The 12,507-nt window shown below is 37.2% G+C and overlaps 1 protein-coding gene across 6 annotated transcripts in view; it reads right to left on the bottom strand.

Annotated features, from left to right (window-relative positions):
• nhsl1a (NHS-like 1a) overlaps window positions 1-12,507 on the bottom strand; it is a 47,637-nt gene that overhangs the window by 18,015 nt on the left and 17,115 nt on the right. For 4 of the 6 annotated variants that reach the window (XM_043262468.1, XM_043262469.1, XM_043262470.1 and 1 more), the window contains exon 2: window positions 469-621. In XM_043262468.1, coding sequence (XP_043118403.1) covers window positions 469-621 — 153 coding nt within the window. Of the gene's footprint in view, window positions 1-468; window positions 622-2,353; window positions 3,676-12,507 lie in introns of those variants that run through there. The other 2 variants (XM_043262471.1, XM_043262474.1) reach the window with 2 other exon arrangements.

The following is a 12,507-nucleotide window of genomic DNA, read 5'->3' as shown; positions in this document are numbered from 1 at the left end:
TGTGAAATGTGTTTTGGCTGGAAATGACAACTGCAACAACCTACAGTACAGCCAATGGTAGAGCAAGCTACAGGGTAATTCTGCTCATGTGTGATTTTATGTCTTTTCATGTATAGTATCACTTCTCGTGCACATGTTTTAAAAGTCAGACATAGTTGTTGGGGATTCCTCCTAGTGAAATACTGTGCTCTGTTGAAGCAGGGTTATAATATTTGTATCAAGCAGTACACTGTCAAAATGCTCTGCTGGTAAAACAGTTGTGCAAGAGAACTTTCTGCACAGTGATAATGTTATCTTCATTATAATGGTCAATCATCTGTAACGGAGAAATCACATATTCTTCTGCAGGGCATTTTGTATTTGCAGATTATACAAAAAGCAATTATGCTAAATTGTATCTTCTAATGAATCCCTGCTTGAGAAAAGAAAAAAAGGATAAATTTCTATACTGCAGTTTTTGTCTCTGACCTCTGAGGACTGTTTTCAGGTTGACTTTGGCCTGACGGTGAAGGTCCTCGACGCAGGCCGGCCTGGATCCTGGCAGGAAGACATTCTCTTGTTGGTGCCAGGGGGCTGTGTAGTGCACCGACCACTTGCTCTCCTCATCTAGACTGGACACCGCTACAAGAAACAAGGACACATTCAAATTCAACTTGTTTAAAGGATGAAGGTCAGTGGTTCGTGTGAAAGTGCACTGCAACTACTTAGACTGCTATATATGAAAATATATTAAGCGTTTTGCTCCTAAATAACAAATTAAAGACATTAATTCGCATACTAAACATTTTTGTTGCTCCAGCTATTAAGTACAATCATCTTCCACTGATGGTCCAGGTTGGCTTTTGTTAGTTAGTGTTGGTTTAACTGGTAGATATGGGCAGCAAGGTGTATGTGGTGAAGCTATACAGCAGAAATACACATCATTTCAATGGAAAAACGTGAATAAAAGAGCTATTTAGGGGTGCAGATATATGTAGCTACCTGGTTAATATTAGTGATATTTTTGTATCCATCGTCATTTAACACTCAAAGCTAATCTTTAAAATACTAATGCATTTACATTTAAATTTTAATTACAATGATACCTGCTTGTAGCAAGCGTTTTTATTTATTCATATACTTTGTACAAAATAGTACAAAATGATAGAACTAGGCAAAAGAACAAATTGTTGATTTTAAAGATTTAAAGATTTTAAAAACTAGTTTTAATTCTAATCAACTCAATCTAGATGTCAGCAGTAGGAGATATAATTCAGACAGAAAGAAAAAGTCTGCCGTCGGCTGCAGCCGCTGAGCACATGAGATTTGGGAGCTGCAGTCATGTGCAGACTCTTAGGCTCCCTCAGAGGAAACACATGAAAAACTGCACGAGGGGCCGGGCCAATCAAACACTTCTGCACCACTGCGTCTAAAGACACTGGAGACATGCTTGTCTCTGGCTGGTGCCTTGACAACCCAGATTAAACGATCAATTATGCCAAGGCCCTCCGGGCAAGATTAAACAGGTCAGTCTTGTCAATGTATTTTTCCATTCAAAATGTATGTCAGTGATTATAGATTATTCACAATAATTGTTTCCTCAAGTGCAAGAGGTCATGCGAGAGTGCTAGGTCACAAGCTCAAAACACATGAAGGTAAAATTCACTAGTCCACCAAAACGTCAATAATGTACATGTAAAATATACCCTGAGGATAAGTATAAGTGTTATTTAAATTAAATATACATTTACAACACTCATCAATATTGTTAATGATAGTCATATATACAATATTCTACCATCGTCTCATTTCATACCGGCAGTTCATAAAAGTAAAAAAATCATAATGATATAATGATTATTAATATAAAGTAAATAAAATTTAAATGCAACATTTGGTGAACACTCAAGGTGGAATATATTAAAAATCTACCAAGCAGGGTATAAGTGTAATCTAAATTAAATGTACATTTACAACACATAGTCAAATATATAATATTCTACCATTGTCTCATACCAAACCAGCAGTTCATAAAAGTAAAAAAAAAATCATATTTTATGATATAATGATTATATATTTACAACATTTGGTGAACACTAAAGGTAGAATAAAAATGAACAAAACAGGGCATCACAACATTACACCAATTTAAAAATAAAAAAATCACTCAAAGTTGCAGAACAAGGTCACTATAAGGAGCCCAATGCTCCGCTATAAAAAGAAATGTAGCACAGCGCTCTGAATCAGTTACATGCAACCCACAGCAGTAATGATGAATAACCCCACACCCCAAACTACTTCAGTCTACTTGACCTTGAGATGCACATGTGATAAGAAAACAAAACCAATACTGTACATGATGAGAGGAGCTTACCCTTCTTTTTGAAGTACTTAATGACAGATTTAAGAGTGGTCGAGATGAACACCATTGTGACGGGTGATCGATCCCCTGAGAGATGTGTGCATAAGAATGTATTAGTCCACCATCGGAGCGAGTGAGTGTGAGGAAGAGAAAGGGGGAGAAAAACCGCCACTACCCATACGACACTCTCTCTTTACTCATTTTACGCTGACTGGCACAGCATGCAACACTCCCCCTCCTCTTCTACCTCTCTCTCTCTCTCTCTCTCTCTCTCTCTCTATCACTCTCTCACGCACGCATTTGCCCACCCCAGAGGATATTCAGTTGCTTTTTGAGTTATACTCTCTCTCCCCGCATCCTCCTTCCTCTGCTCATCAATTGTGCGTCTCTCCTCCCCTCGAGTCTTTAGCAGTAGTGCATGTCTCTCTGTCGCATTGCATAGGTTTAAGTCTCTCTCACCTTGCCTTTACTGCTGTGGAGGTATATCCAACTTGGATCCGTGCCATAAACTATGGATCACTGACAATCAGCCTATTGTGTTTCTCCACACCGCTGCAGCCCCTGCCACTCCTCCTTTCGCTCTGTTCTTTTTCTTTAGAGCTGGGGGGCCCAAGACGAGTTTGAATAGGATCTTAGGGCATTCAGCAGAGATTAAGGTGGTGGTCACCCACCCAGCTCCCATTTAGGGGCTCATTGCTGCAGTATTTCATTAGTGCTGAAGCAAGTGTAAGTTTCTTTCTCCTCCTTGCTCCATTTTTTTTCTTTCTAATGAATCGTGAACGGCCACTCAGCATTTTCACACGTGAGGTTGGTCAGAACTGCATTTGGATTCAGTGCACATAACTCGCAGCTGTGGGTTTGCGATATCACTGTATGCCTTTGACGTACAGTCAACCTTTGGGGCAGAGAAAACAAGTATTCAGACCTTCAAGTTGGATTTCTTGAGCAAAGGGCAGTTAGACCCAGTATTTACAAAGCGTGGCGTGCCAATTAGTGGTGCTGTAAATTAGAGTCCTCTGTTCATCATAGCACACTCAGATGACACACAGATGGCCATGATGCATTGACACTGATCCAACGCAGCTACCATCATATAGAGCGTGACGACCACTCAGTGGCACAGCAAATGTCTCTCCCTGTTTTTTTGCATTTTATGAATAAGAAGTATGCAGTAACAGTTTGTCAAAGCGATTTTTACAACAGTAAAAATGTTAATAGCCCTTTTTCCAACTAATAAATAATAAATAAATAGTTTTCCCCCTGTTCCAGTTTACTGGAATTTGACACCATATTACTTTTTTGGGTTAATATGAATAAACATTGTGCAACATTTCAAAAAAATTGCAGCTTTTTGTATTTTTCCTCTGAGCAATGAATTTTATAATTCTGGTTTTACAAATTCTAGTTATTAAAAATCTTAAAGTAAAAAAACGTCTGTATAAAGCCTATATAGGACGTGGATTAGTTCTATTCACCAATGTTGATTGGAGTGAGGTTGTATGAATTTGTATGAATTAGCCATATATTTGCCAACTCGTAAAATATGTTTAAATATGATTTACTTTGAGGTTTGAGATTTGTGATTCATTGCACCATTACATTCTTGACTTGTTATTTGAAGCTAAAATACATTCACTGAAGTTTTTGAGTTATTCAGGCTAGTTAAATTCATTTTGGGTTACTGAAATCTGAATGATTTCTGCCCTGAAGGGCTACCAGGTACAGTATGTAACGAACACCTCGGCTAGAAGCTACTGCTTCTAGATCCGCTTTGCTTGTTTTTTTTCCTGCTTGATATTGTGTATTCTGTTGGCTTACCCTGGCACAGCTAAAGGGCACCCTTATAATGAGTTTGGGGTACAGCCCCTTAAAATGCAAAAAACTTTCTGCCTGACTGATCCTATTGTGTTTAGTGGTTTCCAGCACAACCAGTCCTGAAACACAGGACTCATATACACACAAACTCCTCCTCCCCATGTCCCAGACAAAACATTAACTGAAGAAGACAAACTTGTCCATGTAAAGCAGCTGGAGGGCTATCATAAATGCCTATTAAGCACTAGCCTGAGGAGATGAACAACAGCTAATTTAATATACATCACACAACGCAATATTGTTTTTCGCTCCTCGTACACCCAAGGAACATATGGTAAATTGCATACCTATAGAAGAAACATCTCTTAATTACTTACATCGATATATAAACCATGGTCCAGTTGGGATTTTAATGCTGCATTTGTGCTGATACAATAGAAATGAATAGGACCATAATGAGACAGAATGGGGATTGTGAACAAAACTCCAGCAGTGTGTGGACTCCCTCAAAGACGTCTCAGCTATTGTGTGTCGCTGTGTGAAAATGCCAGACAGACAGAAAAACGTAGTATACCACAAAAGACAGGAAGGAAAGGAAGAAAGCACTTGAACTTTAATGAGGAATGGATTTGTAGACGGGCTTTGCTCTGTATGTATAATATATAAGCTACAAAAAACTAGTTCAAAATTTTTTTTGTGTTTTTTTTTTTTTTTTTTTGAAGTGGCAGTACTGGCTGCCATTTGGTGCCCAAATGAAAGAAGTAAAACACAAAATTTTACATTTTGGTACATCCTATTTTTGCTTTTTTTTTGCATTTGTGTTTTTTGCAGTAAAGATCGGCAGAGTCAGAAAGCAATAACTATTAAACCTTGAATCACAATGCTCCATCCTGATGTTTATTCCACTCTCTTCTGATTAAACAGCCTTAACAAATGCAAATAATTATTCACTGCAATCACTCTCATATTCATATATTCAGAAGAGAGATAATAGTAGTTGAAAAGGTTAGCATGTTCTATCACCTTTAATCAAAGCAGTCATCACACTGACAACGTTCCCTTAATAGTGAGCAAAAACATGGCTGATTAGAGAAAATCCAAAAAAGAGTCCCCTAGCAACAGTAGAGGAAAGAGAGGGTACTTCAGTGAGTGAGCGAGTCACGTGAGGCCTGCCCACACCTGCACAACAGCCCTTATCATTCGTCCTGCATGCTATGGCTCACACAATGGACCCACTCAGTCCAGTGTCCGCAGTCAGCAGGTTAACAACCTATGCTCACATATCGCTGGTGAAAACAAACATGCAGGACAATTGGACAGAGTTAGATGTAAAAATGCTACTTGCAGAATATACTGTAATCCAGATACTTCCTGAAACATGTTTTAAGAATGAGCTATCACTACATGATGTTATCTAGTGTCATGTTACGATGCACAGATGGACATAATGAAAAAAAAAAACCATAATTTCCACTGGTTATAAGCAACTGACAGACAAGCGAGCATTAATGATAATGATACAGATTTATTCAAGCACAAATTCAGTTAAATTTGAATTTGAAAACAAAACTTAATATCCTATGTCATTTTTTGTGTCTTAAATTTCATTTTTATAAATTTCTAATTAAAAACAAGGCAATACTAAGAAAGAAAGACTTTTTTTGGGGCAGTATAGGGACAAGAATAGCATACTAAGTTGTAAGCAGGCTCTTTTACCATAAACCAGAAGAAACTGTCTGGTTGACTAAAAATTGCCTCTGCACCATTAAACAGTGAATTAAAACTGTTGCAGTTAAAATGAATGAAAAATGTCTATTCAAGAAATTACATTTTGCCTCATAACCAATGACACGTTTCCATTTTGCTTAGTTATGCATCAGCCAATCACCGTATCTACACCGGTAGACAGCTAAACAGACAAATGTGTTTCTTATTAAAAGAACCTGCTACTACTAACTCAAACTCAAGCCTTGAGAAGTGAATGGTAGTGCTTGTTTGTCATATCTCTGATCATAAATGCCGACATGGTTTATGTTTATGAGGCACAATGCAACATGACGTGTAAAATTGTATTAGGTCATTATAATCAGTAATTATGTTTTCATAATTGTTGCATGCTACATATGCCTTATTTGTAATAGCTTTTATTGTTTTTGTGTCATAACTCTGGGACGCGGCATCACATTATGTTAAGAGGCATAATATTTCTGCCAAATGCTTGTGGTATTCGGCCAATCACAATACACTGATAACTGGCCAATCAGAGCACACCTTTTTTTTAGAACGATAAGCTTTGTACAAATCGACTCGTTTCAGGAAGGTGGTGCTTAGAGGAGAATCAATAATGTACAGTATGTGGAAAGTAATACTATAATAATAATTTTATAATAGTAACACATTGTATTACACCAAATACAATGAAGAACCATAATGTTCTTTTTAGCAACATCAAATTACTTTAAGAGATTAGGGTGGTGATTAAAATTGCCTTCACGAATTTAAAAATGGCCTTTAAAATACCCTTGCAATCACCCAGAGCATCTTAGTAACTGCATAGCAACGCTTTGAAAACCACTCAGGACACCTTGGCAAGTGCATAGCAACAGCAGTAGTAAGTGCGTAGCAAATCAAGTTACTATTTAAAGTACATTCTTTTAAGGCATTTACAGTACATTTAAATTTACTGTTTCATCTATAAACTGTAAAGTAGCTGTTATATTTAAACTTGTGGTGAACATCAAGTTGCTATATTGTTTCATAACAGCCTGCCGTTAATTACTTGGTGTAAAAGTGATAATCATCATTAATAAATTCCCACCATTTTATGAGTGTAACAAACAGTCTCTTCAAACACTTATTTGATTATTACTGGGTGGGTGACCATCAAAATAAAGGCAATAGTGCAGTAATGTTGACGACTAGAATTCGTGATATTTACTAAATCACAACATTTAAAAGATTGTATGCCAAGAGCTTGCATGGACATGAAATAAACAGAGTCTGTATGAGGCTGGAGCCCCCTTTCTCACACAAAAAAAGCCCTTGTGCCTGACTTTTCCATGACCTGGTTATGGTTACTAGGGTAGCTGTGTTTGAATCTGGTGATAAAATCCATCAAGGGCTCTACATCTTGGCTCAATTCTAAATCAACAAGACCCACACACAATATTTCCTGAGTGGAGCATGTGAAGAGGAACTGCTGATTTTCGAGGGCACTTGATGTGCAAATGCTTCTTAGTCAATTGAAAGCGACTGAGTTACAGATTCAAACATTTGCTGTGCTGGTCAAAGAAGACGATGTTATGTGTCATCTACTGAGCTAAGCAAAGACGGTTTCTGTGATCGTTTGATAGCGAGAAGGTCAGCATCACCTCAGCCACTGCAGAGCCACAGGTTCAGCTCCAGCTGTAAACCAGTGAGATCAGGACATTGGCTCAGAAGGTGAAGAAAGCTCTTGTGTCAGCACAAAGCAAACCAGCTCTAATAAAAGCCTGACTACTCACATAACGTGCATATAAACATATAAACATTCACCTGTATTCAAGAAAGACATCATTTCATTTAAGTAGTGCATGCAAAATAAACGCTTTTATTTGTGTGTACTGCGTATGTTTATTATGTATATTTTAATACACACATGCATATATGTTTAAGTTATATACAAAAGTTATTTGTATATTATTTATATGAATATAAATATATACTGTACATGTAAATACATTTAAATGTTTTAAAAATATATCCTGTATGTATGTGTATTTATATATACATAATAAATATACACAGCACACACACATATATTACGTGAACAAAAACTTTTGGACGTGATTAATCGTGATTCAGCTAATAATAAGCATATGAAAGCAAGTTTATCGAAAAATCTATTTAGCCAAAGCTTACTTGTTAAATCGTTAAACTGATCAAACTCAACAATCGGTAAGATGTTTTGTAAATAAATGGATTCTTTAATTCAATCCAATGTTTGAACATTTGGACATTTTTTATAAACACAAACAAAACCTCAGTAACTTCATTTTATTGATACGACTCCTTTATAGATATCACTCACATTTCCGAATCTCTTTTGCTGTTTTAGCACAATTTTCTTGTGTCCTGGTAAGATAGATTGCAATATGCTTTACTTTAGTTAGACACTGATTTTTCTTTCTATGATTCACAAATGAGCAATATCTCCCCCTTCCACTGGAGAACAGTAAGGAGGAACTGACATTCAGATTTCTAAGTGCGGGGCATTAAAATATCACTCGAGTCCCACCCAGACACAGGCCTGATAAATAATACAGCAGCTAGCCACTCTACTGTGTCTGCTCAGACATATGTGGCATATTGATCTGTAACATGTCTGTCCCGGCATCGGCTTCAAAGTGTGCCAATATCTGTGTCAGAAAACTGGGCCAGTTCCAGCACAATGAGAAATACGATCCCCTATAGCATCTCATGAGCTCATATTGGGATTTGGGGTGGTATTTTTACAACCTGGCATAAAGAAACTCTCTTCTCATCTTATACTAAACATGGTTATGCTGATGTTTGTTTTACAAAATTGCTCTATGCATTGCATAAATTTCTTAGCGTTTTATAGTGGAACATTTGTATGCGTCGTAAAAAAAGAGTTGTAGATACCATGTGCGCAGACATGAAAGACAACTTGTTTGGACTTATTCCCAGAAATCCCAGACTGATCTACATTTTGATATCAAATGTTTTGCTTTTGAAGTGATTTTATAGAAATTATACACACTTCTCAATCACTGGCTCGTTTTATGAATTATGTGTGTGTGTGTGTGTGTGTGTGTGTGTGTGCAGCAGCTGTTTTCAACAATGATAATAACAATAAATGTTTCCTGAGCACAAAATCAGCATATTAGAATGATTTCTGAAAGATCACGTAGCACTGAAAACTGGCGTAACGGCTGCTAAAATTAAGCTTTCCTTCCAAGGAATAAATCACATTTGAAACTGCTTTAAATGAGAAAATAGGCGTTTTAAAGTGTAATAATATTTCACAATATTACAGTTTTTGATCAAATAAATGCAGTCTTGGTAAGCAAAAGATATTTCTATTTAAAAAAATCCTAATTATTTAAATATTAGTATTATTATTTTCAGTTTCCATTCAGTTAGTTGTATGGAAGAGAGCGGCACGAACAACCTGCTGTTTCACAAAAGAACAGTATATTTCTAGCACCACGTGATGGCGAGTTGTTATTTTTGATTGAAGTTAGAAAAACATTCCACATTTAAACTAAAAATAAATAATGAATCTGTAATATAAAAGAATAGTGCCATCTTGCGGCACTACATAGTATCTCAGCATTTTATGACCTGACACTTGAGAGGGGAAGGGAGGGTCTCTTGGGAACTCGTTGATGACAAAAACATCATAACACTAGGAAGTGCAGGTCAGTGCCCCGTGGTAGTGACATTCACAGAGAAAGAGGTGTGCGTGTTTGTGAGTGCTTCCCTGAGCAGCTGTGTGTAGCACAAAGCCTATTTGAAAGTAATTACATTAATTAGACCGCATTAGAAGTGTTTACCACACCGTATGGACTGTAGGCCACCTCACTAAATAAGTATGTGCTACTGTCCAACACATCCGAAGATAAGCTGAATCCAAACGACTGCCTACTAACACAAATACGAACCATTACTACAACATTGGGACAGTTGATTTTATAATAAATATTTACAATCCTATTCGGTGTAGATTTTCTTGCTTTGCTTTGCTGACAGTAGCATTTGAAAGTTTGCGTGAAACCTTGAAAATGATCCAAAGAGAATCAAGAACTGAATTTCAATGCAGGCGGACTGTAGGTCAGTGTGTTTTTTTTTGTTTGTTGTTTATTTTTCAGAGACATCTGTCTGCACATCTGATGTAAGTGAAGGGAGCAGCTTGCCTGATGGATAGGATGAGATTTTAACACAGCCCTAAGAAATCAGCTATGGCGTCTGCCAAGAACTTGAGGCTTAGTCAACATAGCACACTCTGCAATCTTTCAGTGTGAGGCCCAAACTTTGCTCTAAACAAGCATGTGCTAAGTCTGTGTATGAAAAAGGATTACAATTACATGCAATATGTACACATATTCAGTTCTGGATTTAGCTTCAGATGCAGTGGGTTTTATCTGAGCAAACTGGCCCAGTGGTTTTCTGAAAAATCCGATTTATGACATATTACAACTGCAGAAGAACAGTGTGTGAATTCATTTTTTACAGTTCGCAAATACAAAAGAATGGCTGAATCACACGACGAAATCACTAAAATTGAAACGAAATACATAAAAATGAAAGCTAATTCAAATAAAGAAAGAAAAAAGTCCTGTTTCATAAACGTATCTTTCTTTTGAGTCAGACTGCATTTATTTTTCTGGTGCTTTTTAAAAAAATTGTTATCGTTTGGAAAACAGGGATCATATTTACTTTTCTGTTCCACAGAAGAAAGAAAGTCCTGTTTGGAAAGACATCAGAGTAACTATGACAAATTTGTAGTTTGCTATGAAATATCCTTTAAAGACAGATAAAACCTAAATTGAAGAACATCTCTTTGAACATTCCCGTATTTTCTTTATGGAGCAGATTATCAAGAAATCTCTCTTTAGTTCAGAAACACTTGCTGCTATTGTGTATCTCTGCACTGGACGTGTCATGGCCTGCCTAGTTCCAGACTTCAAACTGGGCAACACATTAAACTATACTTTAATCATCGCTCTTTTTGCGCCATCAGAAACTTGTCAAAACCCATCAAGGGTCTATTTCTGAAGTTTTAACACCTGCAAATACCACTTTGTTATGCCAACAGAAAATATAAAGTGAGAAAATTAATCTATCTTTGAGCACCGGCTTTTGCACTTCTGCAAAAAAAACAAATGCTCTTCTGATGAACGAGCAAGCTAGATTTGTAGCGCTACCTTTCCAGTCTTGGCAGGATGGACTGAAGGTGTAGTTGGGGTGGCCCTGCAGTGGGACGCCCTTTCGAGCTGGTGGTCCTGCCCAGGGTTTGGGCGCCCATAGCGCATCTTGCTGCTGGTGTATTTTGGAGGTGAGGAGTCTGCGGCGAAGGCTGCCCTCCGTCTTGGGCTGGAGGTGAAGCTTACGAGTATAAAGAGGAAGAAGTTCATCTTCGTCCTCATAGTAGGTCCTATTCCAGCATTTCCCTGCTGGTTCGGTGGCGAGGCAGTCTACGTATGCAATCATCCTGTGCTTCACAGAAGTATCTCAACTTCAGTCCAGTTTCCCACATCCACCCTTTTTCTTTTTATCTCCACAGAGCCAAGACAACTAGGCGTCCAGGGAAACCTCCACAAACATTAGTTACTAGCCAGAGAGGACAATATTGTACAAGGAGAAAAGGGGTTCTCCGTAGACAAAAAGATAAAACGAGAATCTGTGAAAACACATCTAGTATGTTGTTGTCCTCTCACTAACTACCTAAAGCTTTAGACTGAGGGAATATTCAAGTTAGCCTGCTTCTCTAATCTGTAAACCAGGATTATCCCTTCACATCCAAGTACTGCTGAAGGCAGGCTTTGCACTGCAGATGGTCACCTGGGAAAAGGTGAATAATAACACTGACCTAAAGGTGGTACAATTATCATTTTTAGCTAAATGCTAACAAAAAAATTTGAAATACCATGGCTGAGCAGATGAGAAGAGTTGTAATGCTGAAAAAAAAAATATTGTTTTTATTTTAGATTATTGTTAGTCTATATTTTACGCATTTGTCTAGCAATTCTATTAACCTTTTTATTTTTTTTTATAAAATTGTATAAAAATAATGATAATAAAAATATAATACTAAATAAACTCACTAAATTACTGCCTGCTTTAAAACATGCTTTTTTTTGGGCGTTAAAAAATGAGCCTGTCCTCCAACAAAAAACGATGGGTCGTTTGTGCAAGCACCTTATTACGACCTATATTTAAGTTAAAAATAATGAGTGTCGTTTTTTGTTAAAAAATGAGCCCTCCCTCCAACAAAAACGATGGAGTCATGAAATGACGTATGCAAAAGATTGTTTGTGCTGGTGCGTACTCTTTGTAAATCTGGCTCTAGATCAAAGTTTGAGATAAAGTAAGCAAATAGCTAATAATAAATTAAATAGCTACCAAATAAACAAACACAAACAAACACATTACTGACCCATTACAGCAAAAAGTGTTCAAATCGGGGCAGCAGTGTTACAAACATGTTTCTTAAGCCATCTTGAGTCATTTACACAGCTGTCTGTGACCATACGAAGAGTAGAAACTATGAGAATTGGAGAGGGAGAGAAATACGATATGACCAACAGATAGTAGCACAGAAAGAGTATTGTACTCGGTTATCTCCA

The sequence above is a fragment of the Puntigrus tetrazona genome, chromosome 17, assembly GCF_018831695.1.
Source record: "Puntigrus tetrazona isolate hp1 chromosome 17, ASM1883169v1, whole genome shotgun sequence".
Lineage (NCBI taxonomy): Eukaryota > Metazoa > Chordata > Actinopteri > Cypriniformes > Cyprinidae > Puntigrus > Puntigrus tetrazona.
The sequence above is the reverse complement of the archived record's forward strand: the minus strand, read 5'-3'. Positions and strand labels throughout refer to the sequence as shown.